Genomic DNA, 19183 nt, shown 5'->3' with positions numbered 1-19183 from the left:
TGAGAGACTCAGTGCTGTTGTGTTTGAATAATCTGCGTAGATTTTGCTCTGGGAAGTGCTTTTCTTCATATGGTTCAGAGACAGAGAAATGAGCAAAAAAATGAATGAGGGAGATGCTGAACACCATCCCTTGACCCTGCCTGCACAGGGCGGGGGGGTGTGTGTGCAAATGATAAAGCTGCTGTGTTTGTCTCCCCACAAGATCACAGAATCACAGAATTGTAGGGGTTGGAAGGGACCTCCAGAGATCATCAGGTCCAACCTCCCTGCCAAAGTAGGTTCCCTAGGACAGGTCACACAGGGAGGCATCCAGACGGGTCATGAATATCTCCACAGAAGGAGACTCCACACCCCCCTGGGCAGCCTGTCCCAGGGCTCTGTCTCCCTCACTGTGAAAAAGTTCTGCCGCATGTTGGTGCAGAACTTCCTGTGCTCCAACTTGAGGCCATTGCCCCTTGCCCTGTCCCCACAGACCATCAGTCTTCTCAGCCTCCACTGAGTGAAGCTTTGTGTCGCTTCCCACCGCTGACTAATAGCCAAGGAAAGCTGATGAGGGAAACACCTATGGGGTCCTTTTTCATCATGTTCCCCCCGTGAGACTCTGTGTGTGCTTTACTTTTTTGTTTACATCTGTTTTGACTAATGGACAATATGAAAAGTTGATTGAATGATTATGACATCAGCTTCAGACTCTTTCTACATTCACACCTATAAGTTAGAGAACCTGCTTCGGATTTCCTTATTAATTATTCTGTTATCTTGTAGTTGTTACTTAGATATTTATCCTGTGATAGTTTCTTTCTGTATGCAGTCAGAGCTTTATCAGTTGCTTTTCAGACAAGCAAAGACTTTGAGGTCGCTTTTGGGGTTTGGATGGGTGTAAATTGAGTGCTTGACTGAACAGCAGTGAGCTGTCATAATCTAGATTTTCAGCAGAATGGCATCTGATAACTTGTTGAGTAAACACATAGTGGTGAGCTGCAAGTGTTTAATTGTACACATCTGCACAGTGGTACTGCAGTTCACTCTCCACATTCACAGGTGTTACTGCTTGGATTTGGCTTCCCAAATTATTCCTCTTTTGTATGTCTGTGGTGCAGAGATTGTATTTTTAAATTATGGGATAGCCAGACTGTTTCTCAGTCTGTTGTCCCATCACCTTCCAAAAAAAACCCCCAGCAAACAAAAACCAAAAACCCAAACAAAAAAACCAAAGCCCAAAACCAAAATCCTTGCTTTATTTTGGGAAATCCCTGACTTTTAGTTAATCCAAGTCTCTCTCAGGGGTTTTTACCTTCTTTTCAGAAGTTCAAATGTGGTTTTCTTGTGGTTTTGCAAGGGGTTTTCTGATTCCTCTTAATATTAGCTTGGTGCTTTAGAATAGGGGTATTGCATTTCTGATTCCTGTTTTGGGAAGAAGCCAAGTCCTGTGTTGCATGGCTCAGCATCTCTGAAGGCAATACTGATTCTTGCCTACTTGATCCCTTTCTCTCGTCGCTTGAAGATTCCTCTTGATGAAAAGAGATGTGTATCTTCCTCATACCTTATACATTTTTTGGTGCTTTTAAAAAAAATATGCTGCTAATTTGAGTGGCATGTGCGTGTCTTGGACAGTGGAGGTGATAATTAAAATGAGAGGTTTGAAGTCAGGTGGGTAATCAGCTGGAGAAATTGTCATGAAGGGATAAAGGAAGTTAATCATGTTATACATGTGTCATACACAGCAAACAGCTCAGGACCTGACCAGTGTTCTGTGCTGGTGCCTCCAAAATAATTTTTTCCCCCTTTTTGATGCACAGGCAAGCAAGAATACACATGAGGCTTTTCCTGCAGTGATAAACCACACGCTGTTGAGAAATAATTTATTCCAGTGTCAGAGAACTCTTCTGGGCATGTTTAAATCCTGTGAATACACTGTAGCTGTGAAGAGCTGTAAGAGTTTCTGTCTTTGTGCTAAATCCCATGATCAGGAACATTCAAGGTGACACCTCTTCCTGAAGAAAGTGTATTGGTCTTTGTACCCTGTCAGCTTTAAAATGCTACTACGTTGATGTCTGTGTATGGGAATAAACTGTAAAATGACACAGTAGCCCTTCCACTTTCAGAGAAGCTGTTGATACAGGGTATTTGTAAGGTGTCCTTAGCTGCATAACTACAGCTGTTGTTAACATCCAGTGTCTTACGATGCTTCTCTGAGGCAGTATTTTGTTCTACTTTCTTTCTGAAGAATCAAAATCCAGCAGTTATTTTCCAGCCTGTTTTGTAGCCGATTTTGCAATGTAATAGTCATTATCACCATTTGAAATCTCCTGGCCCTTCGTATGCCTTGGGTTGCTTCTCAATGTGAAGTTGCACAGGAGTAATGTGAACGTAATCTTTGCAAAATGCTTTGAAGATGAAAAGCTCTACAGTAGGCTTTTATTATTACCAGAGGCAAAGTGAGCAGGAGTGGCTTAATGTTGGACTATTCATTTCCCAAGAGATGGCTTTGTTTTGAAGAGAGTGCGCATTATCAATGGGGTTGAAGACAAAATTATCTTGTTTCAAGTCTGAATAAAAATAAATTGACCAACTCTCTACCTTGAGATTATTTGCACGAGGTGTTTGTAAAGGGCAGAGACGGTTATGGTTCCATCTTGGCTCTGTTCCTAATTACATTTAAAGGAACGTTTATTTAATGTGTTTGCCTTCTACTATCCAAAGGTATTTCGAATCCAGTCCTTTCAAACATCCTTGTCAACATAGCAGTATTTTTTATTTTGACATATTTAATATTTAATGTGATATATATGTGATATATTTATACACTCAAGATATAAACAAGGCTTTTCTACATATCAGTTCCAGTACGTAAGTAAAAAGGTGAGCTGCATTCAGAAATGGTAGCGTTTTATTAGACTTTGGCTTGCAGGTGGCTTTTCACGTGCTCGACCCACCACATGGAAAAGAACTGGCTGCTTTTTTAGTAACACTTTAAATATTTCTTGAATCATTTTTATTTCCAGCCTGTGTCTGCATCATAAACTGATAGGTGGTTATAGGGGGTGAGGGGGGGAGAGAAGCGAGCTGTTTGGCAGTTCTCAAGCTGCGACTGCTTCCTCCTGAGTTAGAGGAGAAGAGGGGGGGGAGCTGCATCCTTCAAATGGAAACTCAACTTCAGCTGCCTGAGCTGGGGGAGCCGCTTCAGGGACACCCGTGTCCTCACGTGGTTTGTCGCCTCCCTTGCCCTTGCAGCGGGTCGTCGCTTCCACCCAGCAGCCTTGTTTTGACAGGGCTGTTTCGCGGTGTCAGCACAGGGCGCCTTGGGGGAGCCGGCGTTGCTGCAGCCGCTGTTGGCGGTGGAAGGGCTGCGGCCAGGCGCGGGGCACTGGCTGCATCCCTGCAGCTTGGAGCGGGCCGGCTCCGCTCCGTGCAGCTGCAAAAGCGTTGGGCTCCCTGCCTGGCACTTGCAGGAGTTGTCGTGGAATTTGCTGATGCTGCCAGACGTGAGCTAAACGCTTGTTCCCGAGCGGTGTGTCCCATCAGTGCAGCTGTTGGTTGTGGCAAACACGCAGGGGCTTTCATCCGGAATAATGGAGCTTTGTTAAAGTATTGCAGGCTCAAAGTGGTCCGAGTAGTACTGTCATAGAGCACCTCCTTACTTAGCCTACAGGGAGCTCTTTACCCCCCCCCCCCCAAGCTTCAGTTAAAATGTTCATTTATTATCATGACGTATGTCGGAGGTGGGGAGGGAGGCAGGCAGAATTTTCCCTCCCTGCTGTCAGTAAGGATTAAGGGATATTGTTGGGCTGTGCTTTCAAAATATCCTGACCTATTTACACAACAAAAACTGATCAGAACCAAATAAACAGTTCCAGTCAGTGCTGTATTGTGGCAGCTACCTTTGGCAGTGGATTTTTTTTTTTCATCCTTTTCCCCGTGTAGACAAAACCTGAATGCTACAGAAATCTGGAGCCTTACAAGCAGATGATGCCCTTACTGAAGAGCTTGATTCTCCTGTTGGGGAAAAGGGAGGGTTTGGCCATAATTCAGTTGGAACAAATGCTTATGAAGCAACTGACACAAAAAGCTTATGAGTAGATTTATCATTTAGCTGCGCAGAGTAATAAATAATTGTATCATTTCCAGCACGCTGCAGTATGCACCTACGAGATGGTGGATCTCTTCCCAGAGCGTGATCTCTGCAAAGAAGCATTAAATAGCAAATTGTGACAGACTGCAAGAATCATTGGTTTCCTGCTTAGGTTTTAATTTTTTTATTTTGTTACAACCACAGTGGATACTTGCAATTATCTCCTTGTTTTGATGTGGTATCCCCTAGGGAATGAGTTGAGATACGTGTTTAATTTTAACTACTTGGACAACCATTCCATGTTTTCTGGGTCATAGGTTTTGGTAGTTTGGAGAATAAAATTGCCTGACAGTCAAGATAGGAAAGACCTCTTTCTGGCTTATTCTGGAACTCAGATTCTGAGAATACTAAAATAAAGCCTTTCTAAACTTGTCTTTTTTTTCCCCTGATTGCATTTAGTGACAGTCCCAATGCTGTCCATGAGGTGGAAAAGTGGTTACCACGACTGCACTCGGTTGTCATAGGACCTGGCTTAGGTAGAGACGACGTTCTGCTTGAGAACGCTAAGGTAATGTGTGTACCAGTATCTTATTCTGTGTCTTTATGTTTGAACTTTATTAACTGGTTTCCTGTCTTTTACATGATTACACAAATGGTTTTGATAAGGTTGCTAAATAACTAATTTTTTAAAAAATGCCCTTGACTGACAATCGCAGCTGTCAGCCATGGTCTTCATTATTAAACTGTAGACATCACTCTGAATTTTAGGTACCCATATGGTTGTTTTGGTTTGCTTTTGCTTTGATTGTGGAAGTTGCTAATTAAGAAATAGGTATTGTTGTCTCTAGATAAAGGGCTCTGTGTTTCCTTCAGTGCAAAGGCATCTGTACTGTAAGAACATAAATATAATTTTCAGTTCATAATTTTCAGAATCATGTTTGACAACTTGTATCAGGAGACACACCAAAGAACGGGTACTGTGTCCCCTTTGCAATAAGAAATAATACTCTTTAATTACAAAATGTTACAGATCTCTGCTCTGGATAAAGAGGTAATCCTATTTGTTGTCAAGCCTTAGTGGAGAGCTGAAAACACAGAGCTTAGATAGTTTTGTACTCAAAATAATATGCACTTATCTGACTTATACAAGACAGATGATGTATTGCTGACAACACATCTTTGTATTTTCAAAGTATGTCGTTCAGTCTAATGTCCACCTAATTTTGTACAGCTTTTCCTGAGAAATATTAGTGAATTTAGTCAGTGGGATTAATATAATTTACAGAACTGTTTACAGTTACACAGTGAAATTGCAAAACAGGGGAGGCAAGAGACTACAGACTGTATTATCCAAGTGGCTTAGAATACCTTGAGAGCTATAGAGGGGGGGTTTGCTAGGCTTTTATTAGAGAGAATTGCTGTTGAAGCTGCTCTTCCATTCTCCTTCTGCTTCCAAAAGTGTTTGGTTTATGATGTAGAGATGCAAAGCTGATAAAGAGCCTGGATTCAGAACAAAAGAAAAAGGACATTTATTGCAGCTGATCAAGAAATCAAATTCTATTCTGAATGAAAGATTTCAACAGGGATTTTATTTTTTAAAAGACATTTTTTCTGAATTCTTTTTACAGAAAAAGAATTTGACCGATGTTTTGGGTTGGTTTGAGGTTTTTTTTTTTTGAATAATGTAAGGGTTGGTTGTGTTTTGGTTTTGATTTTTCTAAAGGAAAACAACTTAGGCGTCTTTATATCGGAATTCCATCTGGGTTTTATAAATATCTGTAAGTGTGCTTATCTTTATTACAGAAATATGTGGAAGATTCTTTTACTGTTTTGGGGTTGTTTTTTAATCGTTGCTAAAAATAATTTTGCTTTCCCAGTGAATTGCAAGCATACTTGTACTTCAGCCTGGCTGTCCTGTGTGAGCTAGCTCAAAGTTAAAGAAACAAACCCAGCCTATGAAGAGAAGGCATTTGGAAGTTACTTCAGGATAAAAATCTCAGGCCATGTTCATACAAGCTGTGGATCTGACCTTATTAATTTCAAGTCACATTAAAGCTCAAGTTCTTTGTCTTCTCTGTACTTATGTAACTGTTCATTAGTTACCCAGTGTTGTTTGTTGGTTTTTTGGTTGGGGTTTTTTTTTTAATCCAACAACCATAATCTTCTAAATTCTTTGTTCAGCCAGAAGCTTTAATAAGAGCCTGTAATTATGCACAAGTGAGCCCTGGTTGCCTGCTTGAGGAAGATGGGTGCTTTTCTGTGCTGTGGAAAGGATGAGCCTCACTCTTGCTTCAACAGTGAATTCTAAGCTTTGTGTCACTCTTCACCTTCAGGATGAAAAAGCAAGTGATGATGGCGTTGCTATTTTAAACCTCTCTAGGAGGCTGGCTTGGCGCGGAATTCTCTGTTTCCCCTTGAAGCTGACGTCAGCACGCTGCTGGATGGAGACAGGGCTGAGATGCAGATCACTCTCTGCTTTCTGGCCAGGGTTTTGTATCAGAGCAGGAGTGGGAATAGGAGAGAGTGTCCCTTCTTTCACAGAATCTCAAGGTTGGAAAAGACCTCTAAGATCATCAAGTCCCACCGTTCCCGTCCTGTGCTAAACCCTATCCCTACAGTGATGGAGATCCTCTGCTCCTTCCTGAGGTCATCTCTCCGCTGCCGCTCCAGCATCCCTGTCAGCTGGTGCCACCTTCCCCAGGAAAGCCAGGAGCTTGGGACATGATTTAATCCAGCTGCATTTTTCAGCCCATCTGCCCATTAAGCAGCAAGGGTTGCCATATCATAGAATCAGGTCTTTCCTCTCCTCCTGCTGCAATGAAGTGCTGAGGTGTAGTGGTCTGTCCCCTCTTATGTCAGTTCTTGTCAGGGTGCTGGCAGCGCATCGCCAACGATGGTGCTTGGCCAAACAGTCGTGTGTCTGCACTGCTTCTCTCTTCTGAGCATGGAGAAATTCAGACACCAATGCTGTAACCTGCAGGTTTTGGTATTTGTATGCTGTTTAATTGTGGAATGGCCCAAGTAATTGTTGACCAGATGGTGCATCTTCTTTCTCCAGGCCAGAGAATGCTTTGCTTCCTCAGCACCTTTACAGTATCACCTGCCTCCCTCATGCTTAATACCTGCAGTGTATATACCTATGGCGTTTCAGGTCCTTTTAACAGTCTGGTGAAAAAGCAGCACCTTGTGATCAGTTTACTTCGATTTTTTTTGTTGTTGTTGTTGTTTGTTTCTTGAGAGAGTATAGTAAGACATACTTATTGTCTTACTGTGGTTGTCTGGTTCTGATTGTAATTCCATTTACAAGTGCTGTTCCTCAGTTGCCTGGGTGAGGGCTGATGCTCTTGCAGAGCTTTTTAGCCATGCTTTGCAGGACCAGGAGCTGCAGCTTCAGAAGAATCTCCTAAACAAAGCATATGTTGTGTCCTAATAGCTGTGTAGGTGGATCCTACTCAGATGTGACAATCCTAGTCTTGGCCTGGTTAGACCAGGTCAAATAAGTCATTCAAGCTAATTCTTCAAGAGAAGGGAACACAAACTGTTCCTGTTCAATTTCTTAGCTCTGGAGTGTGCAGATGGAAGCATCTCTTCTCCCTGTTCTACTTCAAACTTCCCAAATACTGCTACCACATCTGGTGTGGAACTTGGCCACTGTAGCCTGCTTCCTTGTAGGCACCATCAGGCCATCTGGTTTTCCCTTTCAGTGCCTGTGATTGAATCTGGCAGGAGATGACAACGTTACCTCCCTAGGTTCATCTTAGCTGGTATGCTGCTGCTGGTGGCCCTGAGTCTGCTAACTGTTTAGCTGCCATGTGGAAGCAAGGCCAAGGTTCCTGTCCTTTGTCAGTGCTCAGAAGCAGCATATTTCCAAAGCTATCTCCTTTTTTCACACAGCAGCAGTATTACACAGCATTCTTCCTTCAGCTCTTCCAGGGATATTGGCAATTCTGGTCTTATCCTGATCTGATTTTTCTTTGTAGCCCGAGGCTTAGAAGTAGGGGAATCACTGCCTTGTACCATCAGTAGCTGTTTCTCAGGTTTGTGAGGGAAACACAGGGTGGTGAGTGCAGTTCCCAAGAGGACTTTGGAAGAAATACTATATTCCTTGGATAACCCTCTGGGAGAGGAAACGATGCTGCTGAATGCTCCAGGATGTTCTGTGTTCTGTTGCTACCCAGCAGTTAGAGAGTTACAGGCTTAGCTGTGTCCTGTAAAAGTTTCCAGTGTATTGTCATCTCCTTTCTCCTCCTACTCCTTCCTTTCTCCTCCTACTCCTTCTGGCATGAATGTGATATTCCTGTCAAATCTTCTGCTGCTGAGTTTGGTGAGTCTTTACTGGGTACGTTACTGGCTTTGTCATCAAACGGGCTGATGCGGAACTATTGGTGGAATAGTAGGTACTGTTGGGATCAGATAGAAGCAGTCATCCTTGTGAAGAGTCCTATCCTTCACTGAAGCAAGATGTTGGAGACATCACTGGGTTCCTTGCCTCTCTCCCTGAAGTGGCAGCACTGAATCCTGGACTCTGGCACTCCAGTCTTCCCACGTTTTGCCTTGCAACAGCTCAGTTAGATTGGTGTTTTAACAGAGCGTGCTTGCTGCCCTCACGTAAGAGAGGTAATGATTAATAGCAAGAATGGCTGTGTGTAACTCAGATTATGTGGTAAAGATGACTGGGTTTCAAACTGCATACTAGTTCCTCTTGCTCAATTCTCAGTCTTTAGTTTAGCTCCAAAGAAACATCCTGAATATCAGCCTGGGCGGTTCTCAGCCAAAAAAAGAGGCTCTTTCTGCCCATTGCCGTTGCTGTTTCTCTCTCCTCATCCCCTCACCCTACAATGCTACCTTCAGCCAGTCATTTGCCCATAAAGATCTCTGCTGTCTGTCAGGATATAAATTTCAGAAATGTCATTTTCCACCCTCATGGCATGATTTTAACGTTCTGTGGAAATGTCTTGCCTGTTGGCAACGCCTGGCAAAGGCTGGGAGAGGTTTGGGCCATTGTCATGGGTTGTCACAATCAATTGTGCCTGGGAAGAGCCCATTTGAGGTTTCCTCTTCCAGGTGGATTCTCAGTTCCACCTCAGCTGAGGTACCAGCCTTTCTGTGTTTGTTTTTGATTAGTTGGAATAATTTTGCCCCCCCTCAGTCCTCATGCCTTCAGGATTTAGACAACATTTTGCACCCTTAATAAATGGTGAGAACGGGAGCAGGTGCTTCAGTACTCTATCTGCACTAGTTTTTGGAAGCTCAAGAGCACAGTGGATTACAGAGCTGCCTTTATTGTCATAGTATCTGTTAAAGCTAAATCCACTGCTATGGGCTTTGAGAAGCATTTTCCTCTTGGTACCTGAGCAGCCCCTCTGTGCTATGTTTGTACCAAGTATGAGACACCTGAGAAGCATCCCAGGCTAATGCTGCAGTCAATAGGCTAGTAGCATTGTCTGTGGTACCTACCACCACACATGAAAATGAACAACAGGATGTGTTGCTCTTTGGAATCACTGTTTGCCTTGACTTAGGTTAGCAGAAGATTTACCAGCATCTTCATTCTTCAGTATGTGTCACATGCTTTTGCTTGCTGACATGTTTATCTCCTCTGGAGATTCCTGGGGATTCAGCAGTTCATAGGGAACTGAAGTGGCAGTGAGGACACACCACTTTCTGTTCTCAGCCTTCAGTTGGGAGGAGGAGAGGTGGATGAGGTCTTGTGCCTGTGATAATTGCAGAGGCAAAAAACAGAGGGCATGTATGTGTACTCACTCTGTGCATGTACTCTGTATTTCTCTCAGCCCTTGCCCAACCTCCCAGACTGATGTGTGTGCCACAAGTAGTGTCCAGTGAAAAAACCTCTTTCAGTAGCTGAGCCTCACTGCTGTCCAGCTGACTGATGAGAGTCAGGATTTGTGGACATCTTGACCTAAGATGAGGCTGTTTCTGGGACAGGGAGCAGTTCTTTCTCTCTGATGGTGGTACTGGTGTGGATACAGCTTGGGAGGATCAGGTCTAGGCAGAGAGATCCTCTTGGTTAGGATTAGAACTGTTGCTGTTTGTGCTAGGAACTATTAGTATTCTGTGGCTTCCTCACAAATGCCTTGATTAGAGAAACAGTGTTTGAAAATACACCAACAGGACCTTAAGCACAGGTTTGTGCAGCTTGTGAGAAGAATTTGTTTTCCAGGCTGTGTAGTGGATCTTGATGAAAGTCATTCACAGTGAAGTGGGATGTTTATTTGCTTTCTGTGTGCAGGCTTATATTGTTGTTTAACTTGATTTTGATACTTAAGAGCAATTGTAAGCAAAACTCTGGAATTGAATACCTTTTCGACTCTTTCTGAGCATCATTCAGCTAGAAACCTGATAAAGAAATTGGCAGTGGTAAATTCCAGAGTTCATTTTAAGTTTGTTTGTTTCATTTTAAGACCAAATGCCAACAGCTGACCATGAATATCTTAAGCCAAATCTGACATTAACATAATCAACCATAAATTGAAAGCCTTGTGGGGTTTGCTTTGTGAGTGCAAACGTTCAGTGGATGAGACAGCCTGAGAAAATTTCGTGCCTTCATTTGTTCCAATTTAGATATTTTAACTTTGGTTTCTTAAACTGGTTTTGGATGTGTTTAGGGATAGAAGTATATAAATGTGGTTCTCAAGTGGTGTCTGGTTAATTGGTCTCTGGTTAATAGCTGAAAAGGAGTGCTGTGAGGTTTTTTAATAACAGGGACAGTGTTTCAGAGGCCTTTTGTTTGTTTTCTTGAGTACCTTATCACAGAATCACAGAACTGTAGGGGTTGGAAGGGACCTCAAGAGATAATTGGGTCCAGCCCCCTGCCAAAGCAGGTTCCTTAGGACAGAAAATGTTCATGCCTTACTTCTGATTATATAACTCCTTTAAGAATTTAGCATATGATTGAGGCAGATACTAAGAAAATACTAACTGCAGTTTTCCTCCAAGATTGACAGCAAGTTACCTACTCTGAATTCAAAGAGGGAATCTACAAGTGGATCATTCTCATATATGTTTCTTTTAATGTAGAACAGAACAGTTGTGATTAGCTTCCATCTACAACATCTTCTGTTTTGTTAGTTGTAACAGCAGCTTTTAACATTTTCCCAAAGCACTCTAGGAGTAGTGGGGTACTCTTCAGAGTCCTTAAGCCTCTGCCTGGCTCAAGCCAACTGTTTTCCTGTGCACCTGAAAGTCTTTTTGGTGTTTTTGAAAACAGGGCCTACGGTTTGGTACCACAGTTAAGACAAAAGACCCTGTTGAATTGAAGGGAGCATAAACCATGAGATGAAGAAGCTATTTGTTTCAAAGGAAGGATATTTGTCTCTGTTCTGTGGTTCTTTATTCAAGTAGTACCAGTGGTGGTCAGTAGTTAATCATTTCTTACACAAGGTTTTGGAGCTTAGTGGAGTGATTAATGAGCTAGTGGTAGTTATGCATGCAGGAATATATAAATTAAAACTGAGGCAATTAGGCTAGTTAGAGGTGATTTATATAAAGCTTGCACACAAAGTGAGATTTTGATTGGCATTACTGATTTTTAAAAGGAGGATGAGTTCTTGATTCGATTTGTGGGAACTAATGAAGGCGAGTTTCAGAGTTAGCTGCATGTTTCCATCAGTGGGTGAATAAGAACCTAAAACCAGTTACTGCAAACAGGGCTCATCTGATGTGAACAATCCCATTTTTAACATTTTTCAAAACCTCCTGTATCGAGCATGTGCTATTCAGGGAAGCTTCTCCCCCCTGCCAGCCCTGACTGTAGCCTTGAGCATAGCCCGAGCCTGGGATATTTGCCTACCTCTAGCTGTGCAAGATTACAAACTTCTGCTTGCCAAGCCCGTTTTCCAAGCATCTCTGACACAGAGCTGCATCCTGACCTCTATGCAGCTCAGTCCTTGCTAACTCTGCATTTATCCAGGCTGGAAGCAGGGAACACAGAGATGCTTCCTACGTGTTTTCAGTGCCTGTTCGTAGGAGTCGGTTTGCAGCATGTTGGGGTTGAACTTGTTTGTTCCTTCCGAGCACCTTGGGGGTGGGGGTGTGCAGAGATGCTCCCAGCTGCAGCATGTACAGGAGATTTCTGCCTGTTCCTTCCCGTTTATCTCTGCATTCCAGGATTGTTGGGTTGGAGCAGCATCCACAGAAAATACAAGCAGTTTTAGGTGGCATTTCAAGAGCAGTTTCTGACCCTACCTTTCAGTAAAGGGTTCTGTGTAAAAGGGGCTGCCACGCCTTTGGGATTGTTCAAGGTTGCACGAGACCCAACTGGTACCAGGCTGAGCACATTTATCATAGAATCAGAGAATCACAGACTGGTTTGAGTTGGAAGGGACCTCAAAGCCCATCTAGTTCCAACCCCCTTGTCGTGGGCAGGGGCACCCTCACGTGACCAGGTTGCCCAAATTTGCACATCTCTGCCAAACCAGAAGAGAATCTGGTGACTCCAGCTCAGTCAGCCGCGAGCCCAGCTCAGTCCAGTGCTGTCAAATCAGTATCACAGACTGGAGCAGCGGAGCTAAACTGCGCTGTCAGTCACCTTCATGTAGCCATCATTCCAGCAGGGAGCATTTGAGAGAAGGAGCCTTCAAACCACTCCTGGCTCCTCTGATTGCCCTGCCGGGGGAGCGTGCTGTAGGATTGCTGGACTTGCTCTGCAGCTTCCTGGAGTTTTAGATGTGTGAACATGGGCATGGTGTTTCCCTGGCAGGGCACATACTGCCCAGATGCCAAGGAGGTCTGGCACGTGTCTGTTTGGACAAGTGAGGGTATTATTCTTTCTTGGAAATCCAGTTATTAACTAGTTTTATGGGTGCAAACTCTGGTTTGAAGGACCTCACTTGCTCAGCAGCTCTCCTCACTTTACTTCAGAACACCCAGCACAAGATTTAATCTCATACTTGGCATTTGCTGGTTGCAGCAGAGTGCACTTCTGGTGCTGTCCATTATTATGGCATGCTGAAGCTTCAACTCCTTTTTGAGCACATGGGTGAGGAATTTTGCCCTGAGTAGGCCAAGACATGACTCTTGAAGTGACCTAGGAAGTGCAGTGTTCGTTGTTGCTGTCAGTAAAGGAAACTTGGCCCACAGTATCTTTCCTTTGCAAGGTAGAAAGATGACAATATTGATGCCTCCTTAGTGAAAACTAATTACTCTTGTGGGATAGATGTTGCTTTGTATGTGCTGCTATTGTGGTTTTCTGTTTATGTCATTAAAATTCAATCTTTTATTAAAACCACTAGCTCTAATTTCCTGATTCTTCCCCTCACAAACACCGGATGCCAAAGTTATTGTGTAGCTAAACCAGTTCATCAAGAAAAAGTAGTGATACAACTAATATATTATAAGCCATTGCAAGCACTCTGCTGCCAATCCACATCTAATTAAATAAAGCTGAAAAGTGTATCTTAAGTCAGGTGTGGGGAAAACTGTTCATAATTATCTTCTCTGACGAGCCATGGAGAGCCAGGTTGCATGCAGGCAGAGTAAATAGGATATGTGTGTTACTGCTGGCTGGTGGATTTGGGTGGGGAAGTCCAGACTGCCCACCAAGTTTTGCTGGAGGCTGTGGGTGCTTGCTATAAGTACACCACCTGCTATCTGCTCCTGGTGCCTCAGGCTGGCTGCTCCATGAAGACTTCCATGGCTGATTAGATATCCTTTGATTGTACTTAGGTGGTCCATGGCAATTAATTCCTCACTTACATGTTACCCCCATTCCTCTCCTAGCTGATTTTTGCAGCCAGCATCTCACACTGGCTCGTTCTCGCCTGTTCCCTTGTTCTGTAACAACTGTGGAAGAGTGCAGGAGTCCTGGATGTCCCTGTTAGTGCAGTGCAGGTGAACCTTGTGTTTGGGTTTTGTAGCACAGCCACAGGCTGTCAAATGGATATATCATATGCTTTTCTGCATTACCGTGCCCTCTTTCAGCCATAGCCTGTCTATCTCTTACTTCAATCTTCTTCCTTCTGCACTGGTTTCCAGCCTGAATGATTCTGATTTTTTGTGTGTTGTTCTGGTTTCAGTGGGTTTTGGTTTTTGCATTTTGTTGTTGCTCTTTTTTTTTATTTTAAAGAACACCACCACCACCACCACGATCTGAATTTGGTCTTGGGAAGTACTTTAGAATTCCCATCTGAAAGCTGGGACAGAGAACAGAGATTTCTACTGAAATTAATGCATTGCATTTCCAGGAATAGCTTCTATGATAATCAAAGAATTAATTAAAACACACAAATTCTTTGTCCATACTTCATAGGCTTTCAGAATTACAATAAAGGGCTACCTGTACCTGTACAGAGCACTGTTTTCTGCCATGACACGGCTTATTTGTCAGGTCTCCCTGAGTTTCATAGAAGTCCTAGATACCCAGTTACAGAACAAAATTTTTTCAGAAAATTGTGTATTTCAAGAGGAAAGTGGGAGTAGATTTAGGTTAATTTTACCCCCTCTGTCTCTCCTCCCCCCAAACACCCCCACCCAAGATTGCAATCACTGAAATATTATTTTGGGCATTCCTAAATGTCAAGTATTTGGTGCTGCCAACAAATAACTGTGTGGGAGATTGGCCCATACAGCACCTACATGGGATGTGTGAATCCCTGGTGGTTCCCTCTTTGGATTAAGTATGGCAGCAACTTAAACTTCGGTCTTGAATTACTGGAAGACGAAACTCTTTGCATGGGTTTGATCTAAGCACGAGTCCTGCAGGCTTGTGATACGATTCATCAGCACTGATTGTAGTCACAGTGGGCCTGAACCCTGTTTTGTTTTCTCATCCAAATGTTGTGGTCCATAGAATTGCTGTTTCAGAGCCCTGCCAAGTATTCAGCCAACTGATGCAAAGCAGAATATCCTTAGCAAGAGACTGCCTAAACCCCCATTATTAGGGGTCTCTACATGAAAGGTAGAATCATAGAATCGTTTCAGCGGAAAAGACCTTTAAGGTCATCAGGTTCCAACCATTAACCAACTGCCAAGTTCACCACTAAGCCATGTCCCTAAGCACCACATCCACACATCTGTTAAATCCCCTCAGGGATGGTGACTCCACCACTTCCCTGGGCAGCCTGGTCCAGAGCTCCACAGCCCTTCTGGTGAAGACATTTTCCCTCACACACAATCTAAACCTCCCCTGGCACAACTTGAGGCCGTTTCCTCTTGTGTTGTCACTTGTTACTTGGGAGAAGAGCCAACACCCACCTGGCTACAACCTTCTTTCAGGTAGTTGTAGAGAGGGATAAGGTCTCCTCTCAGCTGCCTCTTCTCAGGCTAAACAGCCCCAGTTCCTTTAGCTGCTCCTCACAAGACTTGTTCATTGGCCCCTTTCACAGTTTTGTTGCCCTTCTCTGGACCTGCTCCAGCCCCTCAATGTCCTTCTTGTAGTGAGGGGCCCAAAACTGGACACAGCATGCGAGGTACAGCCTCATCAGTGCTGAGTAGAGCGGAACCATTACTTCCCTGGTCCTACTGGCCAGACTGTTCATGATACCAGCCAGGCTGCTGTTGGCCTTCTTGGCCACCTGGGCACACTGCTGGCTCATGTTCATCTGGCTGTTAACTAACAACCCCAGGTCCTTTTCCAGCCACACTTCCCCAAGGCTGTAGGAAACTGAAATTTGGGTCTGGCTGTGATATTACAGAGGAAGGGTTCAACCAGTGTGGCTGTAGGTCGTGGGATTGGATGGCAGCAGCCTGTTTGTCTCTCCTCATTGTCCTCTCTGCTTTGTGACTAGTGCCAATTGCCCTGTGAGTCCAGTAATTCATTTCTGGATGTTCCCAAGTGCTTAGGAATCAAGTAAAGGAAGTGCCCCTGCCTTGGTGTGCCCCAAGTTGAACCAGTGTTGATGTAGTATAATACATTTTGTACACAGAGAGATAATCCCCTGGGATATCTCAGAGATAGAATCTCCAAAATTTGTTTGAAGGGACAGGGCACTGTCTTGGTTTTATCATTGATACTTGTATGTTTTGCTGTTTACTTGTGTGACTGGAGTTTGGAGTTCAGGTCTTGTCTTAATAACATTTCTTAGTACTTTTAATCATCAGTGTTCTAACTGGACAGAGGCCTCCTGCTCATATGTAGAGTCCTGTCAGAAACTGTTAAATAGGTTTTGGTCCAAAACTATAGTTAGTTGGAGCTGTATTAATTGTGCAATTAACAGTGAAGGTTCTTCTGTATGCTGGAAGTATTAAACCATGAAAGACCATGCCAACCATTGCCTGGAACAGGCTGCCCAGGGAGGTGGTTGAGTCACCATCCCTGGTTGTGTTTAAAAAGGGGGTAGATGAGGTACTTAGGGATATGGTTTAGCACAGGATGGGAACGGCTGGACTTGATGATCTTAAAGGTCTTTTCCAACCTTGTGATTCTGTAACTGTAGACGGACAGATCCAGCTGAAAAATTGCTTTTGTTTCAAGGAACAAAAATACCCTGCATAGAGGATGTTGCTGTTACTGCTGTAAACACCTCTTACCCAAATATTTTTTATAAAGTATCTACAGTAAGAGTGTTTAAAAGTGGACTTCATCTCATCTAACTCTTGTTGTCTAAAAATAAAGCAGTAAAATACCTCTGCTCCTTCTGTGATAGCCAAGGAGAGACAGGTATGTCTGTTGGTGATTCATCCCATCCTAAATGCAGTGTCTAAGCAGCATGGAATGAGTTTCACTCCAGCAGTGAGCCTTTTGACCTTTAAATGGCAGTAGGTGAGATGGGTCCTGTCCACGATCAATAGGAAACGGAGGTTCTCCAATGAGTGTTGTGTCCTTCAAACATGTGGTTGCCTTATGGGGGTTCTCTTATCTCCATTATGGCTTTATTACAGTTGTCAGATTACCTGTTCCTTCCCCAGAACTTCCTCTCTTAAGTTTCCTTGTTCATCTCCAAGCAGTTTCTGTCTGGGTTTAAGGAATGAAGAGGAAAGGAAAATAATTAGGGTGATTTTTTGTTTGGTTGTTTTTTTGTGGATTTATGTTTTCTTTTAAATAAAAAAGGAGGGTTTTTTAATAAAATGAAAGACTTTGTGTGCCCTGATTGATTGTTTTATAAGGAGAGAAAGAAAAAGCAAACTATATTCAGTATGTTAGAGACTGATACCTCAGAGACTTGGTACTCAATAAAAGCTGTTTGGCCAGTAGATTTTACTTAGCCAGATGAAATTCCTCATCGGAGCAGAGGTCGAATGTCTCAGGATTCTGGAGGATGTGCTAGAGAGGTAGGAGCTCAAAATGGTGTTAGGAAGAAATGGAGTGTACCAGTGACCTGTCCTGCCAGAAGCTCTCTACCTGTATGTATATTTCATGCTTTGTGAGTTCCACGGATCTTTTTTTCTTATATTTACATTCTTTTGGTGGACAGTGGGTCCTCGGGATTCTTGATTTAGCTTGTTGTTAGGTGGGTATATAGACAAAAATAGAAACTCTAACCAGGATCTGCGATGGCAGTTAGGAGGAAACATGATAAGGGACCCAACAGTAGCAGCAAGAGCGAAACCATAGCTCTTTTGGGAACAGGATTTTGGCAAAATCAGTTCCCTGGATTGCTTATAATGAATGTGAGAAAACAGTTTGAAAGGGTAAGGACTTCTGAGATCTGGTGTCTCCCTTCAGACTTTCCCCAAATGGAAGTTGTTAGGGAAATTTTTTTTGGTTTGAAAAAATGAAGTGTCATGAAAGTTACTGAAGTTTCTTACTTACTAAAGTTGACATATTAGAATAGGCTGGTGATTCATATTGGTGGGAAGTGAAGCAGTAATAATTTTAAGCGTACTGAAGGAGTTTGGTGAAGTTGCTAATGTACAAAAATATTCTAATTAAAACCAAATAGAAAAAGGGGTTGCAGTAAATGGTATTTGTATCTTCAAAAACTGGGGAAGGGTGATCTGTATGCTTTCCTACATAATATCTTGCTGACCTGTTGGGCTCAGTGCCATGTGATGTCTAGTCAGAAGAGCTTAGTATGGTTCAAAAATACTTGGACTTGCAGATGTATGACACTCATTTAAACAGGAAAAAAATCCATAAACCTGGTTGTTAGATCCACAGCCTTATTTTATTATAACCAAGTGAATAAAATTAAACATAATTGTTAATAACCTTAACATAGCAGGGGCAAAAGAGTACAGTTTCTGTGAAGGAAAACAGCTGTGCACATCTGTGCAGATTAACATTAATGAATAAAGACATGACTCTCATAAATTTCTTTAACTCTTTGAAAGTAAGACTCTCTGGTTTTCAGTGCATGAATGAGTTAGTGAGGATGTGTGTATGCCATAATTAATAATTTACAGAAAGGGAAGTGGGTGGTACTTATTTTGACCACCACACAAGATCAGAGGTACAGTCAGTACCCTGAACACTAATTAAAAACTGCTTCCCGATTCCTTACCTCGTGTCTGGCTAACCTGTGGAGCTCGGTGCTGAGTGATAGCTACTCTGAAGAGCTTAATAACGTTCAAAAGTAATTAGACTTTTGGATAGATACCATCCTCTGTTATCTTATGCAGGAGAAAGATAAACTCTCCAGCTTCAAAGGCAAGCTGGTAATGAGCAGCACTGGGAAAATTTGACTGTCAGCCATTGCTCATTAAAGAAGCTGGAGCATCACTTGTTGCTGCTGCTCAGTCAGGAGAGAGAGATGGAGGGCAGGCAGCCTGCTGGTACATGCTACTTGCTGAACGCCCCTTTTGCAGAAGGTCTCTTGGCTGGGCCACCGTGGTTTTGCTTTGAAAGTATAAAACCTCCAGGACCATGAGTGAAACAACATTGGCCAGGAAGGCCAATGGCATCCTGGCTTGTATCAAAACCAGTGTGGCCAGTAGGTCTAGGGAGGTGATTGTGCCCCTGTACTTGGCATTGGTGAGGCTGCACCTCAAGTGCTGTGTGCAGTTCTGGGCTCCCCACCATAAGAAGGACATCAAGGTCCTGGATCGAGTCCAGAGAAGAGCAACCAGGCTGGTGAAGGGGTTGGAGGGCAAATCCCATGAGGAGCGGCTGAGGGAGCTGGGGACGTTTAGCCTGGAGCAGAAGAGGCTGAGGGGAGACCTTATCACCACCTACAACTGCCTGAAGGGAGGTTGTAGAGAGGTGGGCGATGGTCT

At 43.3% G+C, this 19183-nt stretch overlaps 1 protein-coding gene across 3 annotated transcripts in view; it reads left to right on the top strand.

Moving 5' to 3' along the window:
- NAXD (NAD(P)HX dehydratase) overlaps positions 1-19183 on the top strand; it is a 52275-nt gene that overhangs the window by 19498 nt on the left and 13594 nt on the right. For all 3 annotated transcript variants that reach the window (XM_084268700.1, XM_084268698.1, XM_084268699.1), the window contains one exon: positions 4532-4640. In XM_084268700.1, coding sequence (XP_084124826.1) covers positions 4532-4640 — 109 coding nt within the window. The remainder of the gene's footprint in view (positions 1-4531; positions 4641-19183) is intronic.

This window comes from Gallinula chloropus, assembly GCF_964237585.1.
Source record: "Gallinula chloropus genome assembly, chromosome: 1".
NCBI lineage: Eukaryota > Metazoa > Chordata > Aves > Gruiformes > Rallidae > Gallinula > Gallinula chloropus.
This window is presented reverse-complemented; position numbering and strand designations above follow the sequence as displayed.